General features: G+C 34.8%; 1 protein-coding gene and 1 non-coding gene across 2 annotated transcripts in view; both read left to right on the forward strand.

The window, feature by feature from the left end:
• Positions 1-5680: 5680 nt before the first annotated feature.
• The window catches only part of Smp_159200 (hypothetical protein), a gene marked incomplete at both ends in the record, with an annotated part of 47458 nt that continues 34792 nt past the window's right edge, over positions 5681-18346 (forward strand). Inside the window, 4 exons of the mRNA XM_018797746.1 lie at positions 5681-5800; positions 9015-9110; positions 11605-11685; positions 15287-15421. Of these exons, the coding sequence (XP_018652757.1) occupies positions 5681-5800; positions 9015-9110; positions 11605-11685; positions 15287-15421 (432 nt within the window). The remainder of the gene's footprint in view (positions 5801-9014; positions 9111-11604; positions 11686-15286; positions 15422-18346) is intronic.
• Positions 17534-17605, forward strand: Smp_tRNA_01878_Pseudo_TTA.1.1. The gene has a single exon. It is a non-coding gene (tRNA).

Genomic DNA, 18346 nt, shown 5'->3' on the forward strand with positions numbered 1-18346 from the left:
TGCATACTGTGCGGATTGTCTCGATATAGCCTTAATTCACAAGCATGGTAAGAAAAGATGGATAGTGACTAGAAGTGGAATCCAGGACGCGCGTTTCGGGACTCAGTAGCTATGTGGATGACGCGATGGCGTTTGAAGAGAAAGGTATAGGGTTCGAGTCCCAGGGTGAATATCAACTTTGAGATGCAGGTACATCTAGCTGACGAGTCCCAAATAGGACGAAACGCGCTTTCTGGATTCCACTGCTAACTACTATCCATCTTTGCTTATTATGCCTGTTATAGTTACTATAATATTATTTCCAATGATAATTCATTGTTTATTCCGCGTACCCAATCAACTTTTTATATGTGGAAGTAATTGTAAACTTTTGTTAAAAATGCAATTATGCTATACATCGAAGGGGTCTTTATCAGAATATATCTTTGGTTAAAACTATATATGATATTGAGCAACCCTTTATCCATTATTTGAGGTGGATTACTGTCCCATACCCAATATGAATGGGACTCCATCGGTCGTGGCTTCTCACTAGAATTCCATGAGTTACATCTTCAAGCTAATCACTAGTGAACTGATAATTGATATCAGTATGGGGATTTGTGGAGATTGTAGTATTTTCACACTTGAAATGACGAGTCGGTGTAAGTTGAACTACCACTGAAAAGGTGAAAGCAAGTGACGACCGCTGTTTCCTGGTATGAGACTAGTCGGCACTATGTATCCAAGATTCTGTTTGAATATTTAAATGCATACAGCTGACGAGTCCCATACCACAGCGAAACGGCCTTTCGATGCTTCTAGCTTTTCAATAGTGGCTTAACTTATATAGACTAATGATTTTAATTGTGAAAATACTACAATCTCCACAAATCGCTATACTGATAGAAACCATATATATATTGGCTGATCGATCAAAAAGAACTCTTGGTATAATTCCTACGAATGATAGTGCTGTAATTTATAGATTTTTTTCGATGAATAACAAAAGTTGTATCAAACTGTTTCATCTTGAATGTCATAAAGATGTTTTGATTAGGTAATGTAAAGAATTAATATGCCACAAAGTAGATCACAATAATCATGTATGTTATATCCATATATCCAGTTTTTACTATTTTAAAATTTCTAATTATATTGTCAACATCAACTCTGAAATGCAGGTACATCCAGCTGACGAGTCCCAAATAGGACGAAACGCGCGTCAAACTGGATTCCACTGCTAGCCACTATCCATTTTTGCTTACAATGCTTGTGAATTAAGGCTATATCGAGGCAATACGTACATTATATACATAAACAAATTAGAGACTGACCAGTTGCAGTCCTAAACATCGACGGGAAGATTCAAACAAACAATACTAAACATATTGTCAAATGTTTCATCATTTATTTGAACTTGATCTCTTTACATAAGTTTGTACACAACTTTTTTTTCCGACTTTTCTATTATTCTAACATGTTATTGTTTACATTCCTTTGTTTGTTTTTTGTTTTTTTTTTTCATCTTTTTCTCCCTGTTCTGCGGTTACTTCAAATAAACAAGTTTGCCAAGATTAATGTCTTTTTAAAAGATGAAAAGAATCATTGGCATCATTACAATCCAATACAAAACGTACCCGTTGCTTTTTTCTCTTCTAATCCTATTTACAAACGTCATCTTTAATGTTGTTCTATAATAGTATGTTATGGGTAAAGTTTAGATGATTTTAGTTTATATTTTAAGACTAAACATACTGGTGTAGTATAGAGTTAGTGAATAGTTGACCTTCCAAATCCAATCTTTTAAAGTGTTATATTCAATACTAATGAACTTAGTTTTTGTTTAACATAATCCAACTTGTCATTATACTGTTCATTACTCTTTTGACAAGAAAAAGATATAAGGTAATTCAAATAATATTATAGTGAACAAGAAGATCAGTGGGGACAATCGAATTTATCTCACTAAAATCTGATAACCATACACTAAATGGTTAATTTGCAAACTGAAAGCATGAGTCAATTGAAGCTAGACCACCATGGAAAACCTGGAAGCACTGGACGGCCGTTTCGTCCTATTATGGGACTCCTCAGCAATGCGCATCCACGGTCACGCACTCGCGAGATTCGAACCCAGGTCCTACCAGTCTCGCGCCGTCCAGTGCTTCCAGGTTTTCCCTGGTGGTCTAGCTTCAATTGACTCATGATTTCAATTATGAAAATACTGAAATCTCTACAAAACCCCTTCCGATAATAATTTGCAAACTATCAATCAACTGTCTCAATCTTGAACGTTCCTTCTGCAAATATCAGTCCATAGTTTCCGATTATTATTGTCCATGCATTTTCATACCAATTGTGTTTCGTTTATGTTCTTTCTTTATCGATTTTCTGCTGAAATCCATTCTCATATACTACTTATGTGAACATAAGCAACCTACACCACAGTATATATGAACTATGTAGATTGTACATATCTCCATCTATTCTAATTTAGCTTAACTCTTTCTTAATTAGTTCTGTTTCAGATATGTTCTCAAAAGACAGAAAATGTTTTGGATATATTCTTTTTGGCACAAAATTCATAATTAATCAGTAACTAATTTTGTCCAATTTAATTGATAAGAACACAAAACATCTTATCCTATTAAAGATGGATTAGTTCATTTTATTTGTGATAACAAAATCTTACTATTTTTGATTGAGATCATGAACCGATTGATGTTAGACCACCATAAAAAACCTGGAATTACTAGAAGGTCGTTCCCTCCTATTGTGGGACTACTAAGCAGTGCGCATTCATGACCCAGCTCGCGAGATCCGAAACCAGAACCTCTGGTCTTGCACGCAAACACTTAACCTCTAGATGACTAAGCCGGCGTCCAACGGCGTTAATGTTTAACCTAGACCAACTCACGAAATATGAACTTAAAAGTTCAGACCGACGGAATAAGTTAACAAAATAAGATAGTAAGCAATGACAGATAATTTATAGGTAATTAATTTCAGTGTCCAATGTTTGGACAATAGAAAGAAACGACCGTCTAGTGCTTCCATGTCTTTAATGATGGTCTAGTATCAATTGGTTCATGATCTCAATCAAAAACATAATAATTTTCACAACCCCATACTGAAAATCTTACTGATAAACTTTATCTCATTCGAAATTTATACTCAGATTAGTGTTGTATTCTTACAACTGTTGGTTAAATGGCAAATCTTTCGTTATTGTTCTCAATAATATTCATCAACGTTTAATTTAGACAGTGATAAAAATGATCATTATTGAAGATATCGAAATTTACTTGAGGAAGAATGAAATACATAGTGTTATATTGATTGTGATCATATTGAGCTGATCGGTTCATATTTCGAAGTGTTGATAAACTATTGTTTTAAACATAGATTGTAGTAAAGTGAGGATATATAAATATAGCTGATTATCTTCTGTTAATGTATAAAAAAACCAGACATAAGTTCATTTTGGATTGTTTGTTTGAATCTTCCCATTAATGTTTAGGACTGCAAACGATTAGTCTCTTATTGGTATATATTCATCCTATGCTGATTACCTCGATGTTGCCTTAAATCACAAGCATTACAATCACAATTTAGTGGATATCAGTACTCAGTAGCTAAATGGATAACGTGGTGCGTTGGGGGCGAACGGTACCGGGTTCGAGCTTCGGAGTGGACATCAAATCGGATGTAGGTATATCCGGCTGACGAGTCCCTTTTGCTAGCCACTATCCATCTTTACTTATAAAACCTCATATAATTATAATAGTAATAATAGTATGAGTTATTCCTAGTCGTTTAAAGAATGGTTTATATAAATTATACTTACAAAGAAAATTTCAGCATATAAGTAGTAATTACTTCAAAAATCAGATGTCTTATTCAGTAGCTTGACATCATCAGCTGACTTTAGATCGCCAGTGATTATAAAACAGATAATGCTGGATGCATGTTTTATTTCAGCATTGAATTTCTTAGCAGCGAAAAGCCCTGATCCTCAAAGATTCCTTCAAACGACCTTCAAGCTTCACGGTGAACAGTTAACTTACAAACAAATAAGCTTTGTTATTGGTGATATGTCTCAAACTCAAGGGTTATGCTTTTCATTGGTCATGGCTTCTTATGAGAATTCAGAGAGTTATCCCTGATTATTAAGAACATGTTGACCGTTATAATAGTATTTGTAACGACAAATGAATTTGAATCTACATATCAAGGACTAATTTAAGTTCGGTAACCACTGAAAACCAGGAGGCATCGGAGAGCTATTTTATCCTAGTGTGAAGTACAAGACAATGGTTGTCTGTTAAATACTGGACACATAGAGCATTTGCCAAAAACCTGATGGTCCAGGTGACGTCTTAGATGTTCACCGTTTAGGCATCTTATACTATGACAAAATAACTCTTCAACAATTTCAGGTTTTCGATGATTTGGAAAATTCAAAATTTAACAATCTCTACAGCTTATAGTATTGTTATATCCCGTGGAGAATTATGAATGGTAACTTTGAGAACTATTTATGGACCAATATGATATGTATATTTCCTATTGTATAATTGTTAAGTAACTTAACTATTCACATTCATGTTCCTTTTATTATAAGCTTCATTTTGATCTATAGAATATTATTATACGATTTACCATTCTAGAGTTATCCCTAGTCCATTAATTACTGTCCCTCCTATTCACAGCCACATTTGGCCAAATCTTGTACAAGTGTTATTTTCTATTTTATGGTACGATGTGGTCAGTTTGTTTGGTATATAAACCCATTGTGTTTGAGAATAATGATTCATATTGCAGAGACTGTTATTGGTGTTCTGAACTTAACTGGTTGGGCTAGGCAGATAGCAAGACTGATAAATGCTCAAGACTGTTCGTACGGCTTTTGTGTATTATTGATCCGATCGATCAATCACTGCTCTCCCATTGGTGGTCATATCACGTCATATATAAACTGGGCACACACTCAGTCAATATAACAAGTATTTATTCAGAATTATTCAATTGATATCAATCCAAACTTTCTTCACAAGTTTATATAGAATATGGCTAGCAGTGAAATCCGGAACGCGCGTTTCTTCTCACCTGGGATTTGTCAGCCATTTATACCTGAACCATAGAGTTTTCGTTTACTCTGAAACACCAATTGTAAAAGAATCGCATTCTTTAAGCATATTTAAACTTGAAATTATCGTCATCAATACATCTATAATGGTGTAACCAGGATGGTTTGTTTAGCTTTTGCAATATTAATGAATACCTCTATATTCATAACACTTCGCAATACACTAGTTAAGATTAGAAATTATTATTATTATCATTATCATTGTCATTTTCATTCAATATAAACCTGTCCTCAATAATACCCTATATATAAACAAACTAATCACTATGGTTACTATTCTTACGAACCACATGATCTGGTTATTAAAAAAAACTGATCACCACTATATATGATTGGTTATTCGTATTGTTTTCTTCTTAGCATATCAAAAAGGCAAATGATCAAATCCAGTTTGATTATTGTCAATATAACAATTAGAAGATGTAAGCAATCGATCTCTTTAATGATCAATCCAATTCATAACTAGATCTTCATTTTTTAAAAGTACAACTAGACTTCAGCAAATCCATTTCGAAGGATAGCAGATCATAAAAAATTTATGAGGAACTCATGAAACTATCCAATTCACAAGATAAATCTTCTCAGAATAAAAAACGTCAATCATTATTTAAAACAAGTGAATTGGGTAAAACAATCAATCGTATCAATTCATTACCGATTAATATTCAAGTAAGTGGGATTATCATTAGAAATATATGTTAGAGTGTAATATTTATTCAGTAAAACCATTCATTCTTTAATAGTCTGTTGATCTGATTCCGACTTATTATTCATCAGTTTAGAGGTCGAATATCTGACTCTAGTTTGGATGTACGGATGAATCAGTCAGTCACAACGTAGAACTTCGTACGTACGTACATCAGTTCGAGTTGCCATACCACATTAGCACAGAAATGCAGTTGTCGATTCAAATCCCATAGTGGTAGGAGTAGTAAGAGTATAAGCAGTAATCCTAAAGATTAAAGTTTGAAGATGTTATTCAGGGAGTATGATGTAGTGAAATAAATTTGAAAAGAGAAAAAGTATAGGGACATGAGGAATTAAGAAGATTAGAATTTGGTAGAACACAAAGAGTGGATGCACCTTCACCATTGCAAACGATTTTGAACCATATCATTCAAGGTCTCTAACCATCGGTTGTTATCATCTGGCGAATCCCAACCAGGTAGTCTACACCTACCAACATGGCTCATTCCAATTGTCAGTGACTTCATGGATTTGTGCCACGTTTTGGTCTGGCTGCACCTAGCTTTCTTCCAACCTACTCCTACACTATAAAACATTGCACGTCGGGGCAGTCGTTGGTTGGGCATGCGTGTACGAATGAATATAAACCTTCATTTAAGTTCTATATACTAAAACTAGGCCATCGTTATTTGAGCAATTGATGGGTCGTAAGAAGTCAAATACGAATTGAACAGAAAGAACTTATTCATTCATTCGTTTATTCAGATAGACATTAAAGTGAGATGCACGAAAACGAGAAGACAAGCTTTTCAACTCATCTTGATTTTATATGGTTAAAATCATGAGTCAATTGAAGCTAGATCAACGTGGAAAACCTGGGAGCACGGGACGGCCGATTCATCCTATTGTGGTGCTCTTGAGCAGTGAGCATCCACGATCCCGCCTCGTGAGGTTCGAACCCAGGACCTACCAATCTCGCGTGCGATCGCCTAACCACTAGACCACTGAGCCGGCATCCGACGGTGTTAATGCCACTGCTGAGGAGTCCCACAATAAGACGAAACGGCCGTCCAGTGCTTCCATGGTGGTCTAGCTTCAATTGACTCATGATTTAAACTATAGAATTACTGGAATCTTCACAAAACCCCTTCTGATAATCATCTTGATTTCGCCTGACACATTATTCATAACCAATCTAAAGACATGATGAATAGAGTAAGCGGTACACACATATACGCTGAAATAAAAACAATCGAGGTTATAGGTGAGTAATTGACAAGGTCAAAATATGACTCAAGAAGTATACATTAATTAGTTTGTTCGAAAGCCAGAATAGCCCATGTGGGCATGATATAGGACTAGACATAACAGTTCTATCTTTACTCAAATTGATACATAACCTTCATAGATGAAAGCATGAGTCAATTGAAGCTAGACCACCATGGAATTGACTCATGCTTTCATCTATGAAAAATACTAAATCTCCACAAAACCCCTTCTGATACATATCCATTATAAAATCCAGTATTCTTTTGTATTAATTCAATGTGACCTATGTTTAGGAATATTTTTTGTTTCGTACTTCCTTTATGTCAGATGTATATATGGTATTCGTTGACTAACTACTAAATCCCTATAAAGTGTGTATAAAAATAAGCAGACTTGTTTACCAGATTATTGTAGTGTCTTAAAGGGTGAATGAAATCTTCATCCCTTGTCAGTTTTTATCTTTCTTTTTGTATCGTGAAAATTTCAGTTTTTCAGTACATCAGATCTAGTTTTCACTGTTCAACCAGCTATTCATTCGTCATTTTATTGTTACCAAATATAGTTCTATTTATATGTTTGGTGTTTATCATGAATGTTGGTTGAGATTGGAATTAGTATGACTGGCAAATCATTGAAAACTAGGGAATAGTAGGCAGTTGTGTCATTCTGTTTTAGAATTCAGATTTATAGGGAAATATCTCGTCAGTTCAAAACCTTGGATGGTTTCCATGCTGAACCTAATTCATGAAGAAACTGATCTGTTTATTTGACTAACTCCATTCTATCCCCAAATTTATTCACAGTATATACATAGCTCTCCTTGGAATTATAAATTAAGAATACAGTAAACTTTTATTTCAATCTTTTTCTTAACAATTTGTTGAGATAAAGCTCTGTGATAGCTGGAATGAATATGAACTCGGAGGGAAGATCTCAATACTACACCAAAATGTCACGACATCTGAAAATCTTGGGTTCGATTTCTGACTGTTCTTTGTTTGCATTGGCCACAAGTCCTATGTTGGAATGAATTAGCTCTCCAGTGGTTATTGGTTTCAAATGCTTTGTGACTTAATTTCCATCCATGATTAGAACAGTCTACCATTTAAATAAATCTCTTTAAACAATCAAATAAGAGATTTTAAATTTGACTGTGAGATATTATAGATAGATTACTTGGTGCTAGAATAACCTGAAACACACCATATTCATTATCTGTATACTCTACTTCATTCCATACACCTGTGTTCACAAACTTTCCCAATTTTCAGTCCACTTGAATCCAGTAACGTTTTGATAGATCTTGGGTTTTTATTCAGTTGAATGCATTCAACACTGTTTATAGGTTGGAAGTAATTGAAAACAACACACATGATCTTAGCTCAGAGAGCTGAGAAGCGAAATACAAGTACTGTCTGATATTCGTCAGCTATGCGTACTTGATATCTCGGAGCAATCAATGATCACTGTAGTATTTGAATTTGCATTACTAAGGTTTACAGTATGAAATGCTATCAGTGAGCTATTCAGAATATGTATAAGCTCCTTTGGGAGTAAGATATTTATAATTGATGGTTCATTGATTAGTGGTCAGCATCCCATTTCTCTTCTATAACATGGCCACTAGTCTATGTGGCTCGACATCGTGTCCATTATGTTGAGATGTTCAGTAACTGGAGTTAGTTTATAGGAATTGCTGAGTCTTATTTTTTGTGCTATTCGATACTTATTTACTGGATGTACTTGTAACGTTGACTACTAGATAAACATGGCATGAAATAGTGATCTAATGCTTCCAGGTTTTTGATGGTCTAGCTGAGATCATTTCATGATTTAAACTATGAAAATTCTACAGCCTCTTCAGATTCCCTAAACCAATATATTTAATGCTCAATTTACTTGTGTTTTTGTGAATTTTCTATTTTAGGATCATGGTGATCATTGGAAACGAATAACTGATTTAGCAGAGCAATCAAATCCATCCATAACAATGCATCAACCAACATTAAGACGTTCATCAGAGGTAAAAGAAAAATAAAACTATACAATTTGCTTACAAAACATAAATAAGTACATCATCATCATTATTATTAAGGGATCTGAGTTATCGGTGTTGCTAACATTCAGAACGAAATTTCAATCAAACTTTGTTACTATATAAAAGACCAACGAGACTATAATTTATGGACGAACCAATCAGATTTGAGATAACAGGTCTTGAATTTTAGCGGGAAATTCATTCATTCATTCGGCTTATTACCATTTTGGCATTATAGCTGATGTCGATTTGTAATAAAAACATTGAATCTAATTTGTAACCTTAATGATCAACTGTAAATCATCATTCTAATTCCTCACACTAGTTTATAATCATCATTTAGTCCTAGTTAGTAGGTGGACGTTTTCAAGGTCATTTTAGTGTTGCTGAAAGGTCGTTCATTAATTATGGTCTTCCTAAAAGTCCTAATTTGAATTGCAACGACATAGAGCTATGATCTCACTGGTTACTTATGGTAGGTAGATTGTGGCAACATGTGAAATTCAAAACGTCAGCCGAATGCATCTAAATCTAAGTGTTGATAGGATGAAATGTCTGGCCTTGATTCTAATGACAGACAGAATTCAATCATTCTAGATGCATAGTTAGCTAATAGCTTATAAACTATGTGTGAACTTATAGTCATGATTTAGTTTAGTGTCACTTGTTAAAGATCATTGTATCAAATACAGTTAATTTTTAAAAGTTTCGATAATTAGATGGTTTTATTCATAGATTGATATCACTTAGGTATACCATTTAAAAACTTGATAGAGCGAGATAGCTATTTCACTATAGAATGATACTTGTCAATAGTTTTCAATCTCATCTGACCTTACGATTACACACAAATGATAAATTTGAAACCAAGTTGAAATACTGTTGTTTAATGCTCTTTGGTTTCTTATCGAATCTTCAGCTGATGTTAATTTGTACTGTTGTGAATGAACATTCGAATGAGAACAAATTACAAAATTCCATCATTTGTCCTTCACATTCTATATGATTCTTCCAAGTCACAATTTTTTTCTATTTCCGTTTCTGTTTTCTTCAAGTTGACCTACATAGTCTTCTGCTGACAGGTTTTCCACATCCTACTTACGTCGACAAACATAAGTAGCATACACCACAGCACTAATGAACTTCTGTGTATATTTCATTTAAATGTAAACTAATATGAGTTGTCAAGTAATGACAGTCTGAAGATGTAAAATAAATGGATAGCAGTGGGATATAGGACATATATTTTATCCTGTTTCGGTCCCTTGAAGTGGATATAACAGCACCCCAGTATGGATACTAATATGACAATCCAGTCCTAAATTTCGTCAACGAAATAATTCCATGTATTAATAATAATCATATAAACATCATGCCTACTGAATAAGTTACTGACTCAGTAATTCAACTGATAGCACGTTGATGGTTGAAGTGAAAGGTAGTGGATTCGAGTCTCTATGAGAATATAAACAACAGAACTTATGTCAATTTATTTGACGAACACTAAATAGGTGAAAACACACTTTCTGCATTCCACCACTGACCATAACCCATCTATTCTGTAAAATATCTGTGGATAGTTTATGTTTAAAACTGATAATATCTGAGAGGAAATATTGAAACATAAGAATTATTAGTTAATTATTTCGATTTAGTCTAAGACTATCAACCTCTATTCTTCCAGACATCTTGGATGGAACCTATCCCATAATTTTTAGATTCTCACTGTATATGAATTATGGATAAACCGATTAAAGGCAAATACTTGTTATATACATTTAATTGGGATAATAAACCTGTCAATGTCAGACCATCATTGAAAACATGTAAGCACTGAGTGGTTATTTGATCCTGGTATTGGATTCAACTATGAAAATACTACAATGTTCACAAATTCCCATACTGATAATTATTCATTGACTCATGATTTCAACTATATAAAATTACTAAAATCTCCACAAAACCCCTTCGGATATTAATCAACATATGCTCACTAGTGACTGGCTCCATGAGGTATCCCTTGGAGTTCTAGTGAGAAGCAGTAACCAGTGGAGTATAACAAAGTCTGTTGTGAGATAGTAACTCATTGAAAGCAATGGTGAATGTGTAGCTCAATTTCGTGGATCGGTTGAAGTTAGACATTAACACCGTTGGATGCCAACCAGCTCAGTAGTCTAGAGGTTAAGTATTAACGTGAGAGGCCGATAGGTCCTGGGTTCAAATCCGGCGAGGCGGGATCGTGGATGCACACTGCCATTGAGGAATCCCACAATAGAACGAAATGGTCATCCAGCGCTTCCAGGTGGTCTAGCTTCAATTGACTCATGATTTCAACTATATAAAATTACTGTAATCTCCACAAAATCCCCTTCTAATACATTTAACTCTAATTCATCCTAATTTATACATAGATTTCTATATTTATGATATTGTTATCTAATTGTTCTCTCTCTATCTATTTTCATAAAATCATAAACAGATATCTGAAACTAGTGGAAAATATGATTCACAATCTGTATCACAACAATCTCGTAAAACAAGACCTAGTTATTCAAGTGAAGTAAGAAGATTTCTATTGAATGTGTTAATTGTTTTCTGTTTATTAAAATAAAACGATTCTATTATCGTTTTTTTCCCAAATATGTCTTGTTAATTGAGCGCTATATTCGGGATCCTAGGCTAATCCCGTAACCCCCAAGCTAAATCTACACAGCGACTTGAACACGAGAGAAAAAGCGCAAACTATGCGAGAAGCACTTTACTCCAAAGGTTCGTTTGTGTACAGAAAATATAGGGTTTTTATAGTATTTTAGAAATCCTTTAGTTTTCCTGAATACTACTAAGCATAGTAGCAGTGTAGTAATCAGACAATCAGAAACTCTACATGTTACGCTTCATTTTCTTGTTGTTTCTAGCAAAACTTATAGTCAAACGCTGATAGGATAAAACGCTTCTTAATGTTTCCTGAGCCTATCTTGACTATTACGAGAAATTTTCAGGATCACCCCAACAATATTCTTTGAAAACTTCTGAGAGTTCATATAAAGAACTGGTTTCAATGAATGTTTTTGAGAACGTTTCACTTAAACTGCATATATGTAATGGTAAATAAATCCCTGAAAAATCAATAGTTCTGCAAGTCTTCGACATTTGATGCTGATCATATTAGTTTTATATGGACTCACCTAGCTGAAGATGCTCGGTCACCCACCAGCACTAAATCATAAGTGAGTATGCTGTACTCAACTTTTCCTGCAACCACTGGTCAGTCGAGATCAGTCACTTCTCGATATATTGATAGTCTATCAAATATATTTTCGAACCCCCTTGATTCTGACTTTTGATCTCACTAGGTGGGTACAATTTATAGTAGAAAGTGTTACTGATTAAGGTGTTTTCAAACTCCAAATACTTGTGGTACCTTCATATATGACTATTAAATATTGAAATAATTAGTCATTTGTTGCTTAACATTATGAATTGACACTATTAAGAAAACCACTTAAGAATTAGGATGTACTAAGCAACTGTTTCATTCTAGCAAGAAAAATTCTGTTTCTGTAAGTACCTACAATACAGTCAGTGACAGAATACAGAGCATTCAAGTTTCTCGATGAGTGCTTTATCTTCAAATCATTGAGCTGATGTCTATTGGTTTATATTTACATATTTATTGAATTCATGATGTTGTGTGACTATACAATCATTATCACTGATGATATTTGTCTCATACATAATATGCTCTCTTAAATCTACTTGACACCTCTATTTTTTGAACAAAACAATAACATAATTCACAGATGATGAATGGTGGAGAAGATTTGTAGCTCAGGTGAATGATTTTGATGAAGTTTTGTTTTCTGAGCTGGATGGTTTGGTCGTGGAGCTTTCATCGTTCTTCTGAACGACGTTATCAGCACAAACTTTGGATAGAAGTGAAGTGTTCCAATTTTTTCACATGCAATTCACATTTTGTCCTGTACACCAATCAACATCCAGGTGTACAGGATAAGCTGTGAACCACATGTGGAGAAATTCGAACACTTCACTTCTACCCGAAGTTTAGTATTCATATTGTATGTTAACTAACTTAATGATTTTAAAAGATTTTCACGTTGTTTTCATTATGCATTGAAAATATATAGGAAAATTGTACTTGGAATGTATTGTAGTGACTGGTACTATGTTAAGCCTATATAGGTTTATTCTAACTTCTGGACAGACCAATTTATTAATTCATCTTAAGCCACATTTTGTCTTTGTTGATTGTTTTCTTATTAAACCTGACTGTTTTTGTATGATCGTACGTATGTTATTCACTTGCTTTATTCATTGCGTATCAGTGATTTATTTTTGTTTGGATATAAATATCAACTCACCCTTGATTGCATCAAGTTGGCTCACTCGCTTTCTCCACTGCTCACCAGTTCGTTTCGCCTTACTTCGCTTTCTCCTCTTAGTTTCTTTCGTTTCAACGAGTGTACGTACTTGAACTCCATTCTCTTATTTGGCTTATTCAATCCCGTCATTTACTAGCGCAATTTAAGTCCGTAATGATATATGAGGGTTGGAGGCATGTATATTTCAATAGCAATCATCATGAGATATAACTGAAGTCAGATATCTAGCCACTAAAGCATTCGTCAATAACTATTATTTAAATATTCAAAGAGTCATATATAACTAGTTCAAATTGTAGTAAAATATTACGAGGTATGTAAGTATAGCGAAGAACATTAATAATTGAAATCATGAATCGATTAAAGCTAGACTACCATGGAAAACCTGGAAGTACTGGACGGCCATTTCGTCCTAGTATGGGACTCCTCAGTAGTGCATACTCATGATCCCGCTTGTGGGATTCAAACCCAGGACCTTCGGTCTCGCTGGCGAACTCTTAACCCACAGACCACTGAGCCGGTATCCAACGGTGTTAATATCTAACTTCAACCAATCTACATCAAGCTAAACCACTTTACAGTGGTCGATTATAAATTACTTATCTTATTACCTTTGTTTACATCGTTTAAAATACAGTCCCGCTTTTAAATATTTAATAACTTTAAATAATCACTATTTTTTGGCATATTTATATCCCAAGTGAATGACCTCTGAGATGGTGGAGAAGATTTGTAGCTCAGGTGGGTGATTTTGATGTTGGTTCGTTCTTTGAGCTGGATGGTTTAGTCGTGGAGCTTTCATCGTCCTTCTGAATGACTTCCACATTTCCGTTTGAAAAACGTTTTTCAAACACAGCTTTCGCAACGGATAAATGTTGAAACCAATCTTTACTACTGACAAGTAGTATAAATTTATTGGAAAATCAAAAAAACAATTTGTTTCTAACAGTAGATATGATTCATTGATCATAATAAATCTTTGACCAAGATCTGGAAACAAGAAAGGTTACATATCATGATAAAAATATTTCCGACCTTATTTACCGGATAAACATTAATCGTAATGAAATCAATAGTAAAGATGAATAGTGGTTAGTGTGGAATCCAGGACGCTAGTTACGTCCTGTTTAGGACTCATCAGTTGAATGTATCCTCATCCCAGACTTAATATTTATTCAGGGACTGGAATCCAATGCCGTTTACTCCAAACATCATCACATTGTCAACTAAGCTAATGAGTCCAGATGGCTACTGGTTTCTCCAATGAAGTGAATTTTAATTCACTTGTATTGGTTATTTGAATCTTCCCACTGATGTTTAGGGCTGGGATTGACCAGCCTCTTTTAGGATATGTGCATCTTGTGGGAATTCACAAGAACAGGATGTGCATTTACCAAATGAGACTGATCAGTGCAGTCCTCAATATCAACTAGGTGATTCAAATCAAGAGTAGATTTTAGTCAGGTAACAATTGAAAACAAGGAAATAATAAGGCTCTGTTTTGTCCTAGCATGCTGAATAGTTTCAAACAAGGATGGAATAGTTGTCGAGTACCATGTAGGTTTTATTGATTGTTTAACTAAGATCAGTCTTTGTTATATAAACTACATTTTTGAACAATCTCCACAAACTGTTAACACTAATAATGATAAATATTTTGATGACATAGTAAATAGATAAATTAAGTATGTCATTGTTACCAGCCAATCAAAGCTTTATGCAGAAAGGAAATCCTTTTTAATTGTTTTTTTTCCAAATCAGAAAACTGTGAAAGAATCTGAAGAACTCACTATTGAAGTAGAAGAAGAAAGTAAGGTGTTTGATAGATATACCGAATTCGGTGGAATCAAATCTCAGGAAACAGTGAAAGTAGAGGATGAGGAAGGTGACAAAAATGTGAGTTTTATTAACATTTCATTGATTGTAAAATGCATGCTGATATATGTATATGTATATAACTTAGATCAGACATAGAAATAACTGTAAAGATGAATCACGTTCTATCCAGGAATATTAAGGAGGAGGAACAAGTGTTGATAGACTGGAAAGAAGGATATCTTATCAGGATAGCAAAGAAAGTAGATCTGAAGAAATGTGAAAACTAAAGAGGCATCATACTACTATTGGTAGCAGGAAACGTTGTCGACAAAATGTTGTTGAACCGGATGAAAGATTCAGTTTTGAGATCAACAAGTCGAATTCCGTAAAGATCAGTTGTGCACCAATTGAATCGCGACAATATTTATCATCGAGCAATCAGTTGAATGGAATTCATCAATGTACATCAACTTCCTTGACCATGAGAAGGCATTTGACAGCTTGGATAGGAGAGCTTTATGAAATCTTCATTGATGCTCTGGTGTACCCGGGAAGACTGTCAGCATCATCTGGAATTCATACTATGAACTACAGTGCAGAGTTGTACATGAGGGACATCTGACAGAATCATTCCAAGTGAAGATAGGAGTCAGACAAGGTTGCTTACTCTCTCCCTTTCTCTCCCTTCTGGTGGTTGACTGGATTATGAAGATCTCCACTTCTCAAGGGAAGCTCGAAATACAATGGACAGTTCTGATGCAGCTGGACGATTCAGACTTCGCACACAACCTAGCTCTTTCGTCCCATATACAGCAACAAATTCAGGTCCAGACAACAAATGTATTAGCAGCCTCTGCAACAATAGACCTTACCGAACACAAGAAAAAAATCAAGATTTCCAAATACAATACAGAAGTCATTAACCCAATATCACTTGACGGAGAAGCTCTACATGAGGTGGAGACATTCATATACTTATGCATAAATATCAGGAAATTGGAATATTAAGGTGATTCGTGTTGACTTTACAAAGTTCGACGAGTTCAATTTTAGGATTTTAATTCCGAACTAATTTTAGTTAGACGATCGTTAAAAATCAGGATTTATTGGACAACTATTTAGTGGTAAAAAACTGTAAGTCTTACAGTCTTTATAATTCTCTAAACTAACATTTATACTGAACTGACCAGTTACTAACTTGGAGAGACGATTCTCAGAAATCGTGATCAATTGAGTCCAACTTCATAAGGTATGAGATAAATATTACCAATGACAATCAAGTACAGTTGTGTAGTTCCATAAATTAACTGAAGTTATAACCCTAAAATTTTAGATGCTAGGTGAGTAATCAAAAGTGTATATGCTAACTGAGAAACCTGAAGGCTTTATTGTGGAAGATCACTTCTAATAAGTCTCAAATAGGATTGGAAATAATGTCTAATGTATCCTAGTCTTCAGTGGTCATCCAACTAAGACCAGTTCATGTGATCAAACTCTATGTACAATAATTTATACAACCTCCTTTAATAATGTAATCCAGTTTTATTCACAGTAAATTCAATTCTCAGAATGAGAGTTTGTGGAGATTGTAGTAATTTCAATAATTGGATTCATAAGTCGATCTAATCTTGACCACCATTGAAAACCTAGAATCACTGGACGGTCGTTTTGTCATAGTATGGAACTTCTCATCAGTGCACATCCACAACACCACACGCAAGACTCGAACCCAAGACCTTCGGCGTCGTGCCGAGTGTGAGACAGTTATCCACAATAGACAATGAATGAAGAGTTGTACAAGATCATGCGTCGACTGAACTTAGACAGTAACGCCGTTGGATGCCGGCTCAATGTTCTAGAGGTTAATTGTTCGCGTGTAAGACCGAAGGTCCTAGGTTCGGCTCCCACATGTGGTATCGTGGATGCTCTCTGCTGATGCGTCCCATACTAGGACGAAATGGCTGTTTAGTGCTTCCAGGTTTTTAATTGTGGTCTAGTTTACATCAACTGACGATTTCAACTGTTGAAACTACATAAATATCAACCATTTTATAATAAATTACTATCAATTCGTCTCTCTGAATTAAAAAAACACACATTTTTATTGTAATTATTACAAATAGTGTAAAGCTAACTATTTGATGCGATCATAAAATTAAATCATACATTGTTAGGACAAGTGGCTCTCAGGATTCCGTAGCCAAGTGGATAATGCTATGGCATTTAAAGCGAAAGGTACTGGGTTCGAGTCTCAGAGTGAACACCAACTCTGAGATGCAGGTACATCCAGCTGACGAGTCCTAAACAGGACGAAACGCGCGTCCTGGTTTCCATTGCTAGCCACTATCCATCTTTGCCTATAAAAAACAAAATGTTTACAATTAATCTAATGGTGAATAATGATCAGTGTTCTATTTGTCTAATCTTTTTCATACTGATCCGATCCTGTCGATCAAGTTACAATGAGATCAATGATCTAAGTAACTCGTCAAATGTGTCTACTATACTAAGGTGTCAGAAGATTAAAGTTGGTTTATGAATAATACTGAATCTAGGTTACATGTAAGTTTGCATTTTTCAACAATTTACAGCTGAAATCCTGAGGAATCTAATACTTCCTAGTCTAATAATTATCAATCCATCAGACCTACAGAGAATTAGCGGCTCATGGAATTACTTCATGTTAACATCTCGTATCAGACTTCGCAGATGTACTGGCTCTTCTATCACACACGCAGCAACAAATTCAGGAGAAGACGATCAGTGTAGTAGTAGCCTCAGCTGCAGTAGGTCTCAATATAAACAAAGGGAAAAGCAAGACTGTCCGATAAAATACAGCATGCACCAGTCGAATTACACTTGACGGAGAAGCTTTGGAGAATGTGGAAACCTTTACATAGCTGAACAGCATCATTGATGAACACGGTGGATCCGATGCAGATGTGAGGACGAGGATCGACAAAGCAAGAGCAGCATATTTACAACTGAACAACATCTGGAACT

The sequence above is a fragment of the Schistosoma mansoni genome, chromosome 5 (assembly GCF_000237925.1).
Source record: "Schistosoma mansoni strain Puerto Rico chromosome 5, complete genome".
NCBI lineage: Eukaryota > Metazoa > Platyhelminthes > Trematoda > Strigeidida > Schistosomatidae > Schistosoma > Schistosoma mansoni.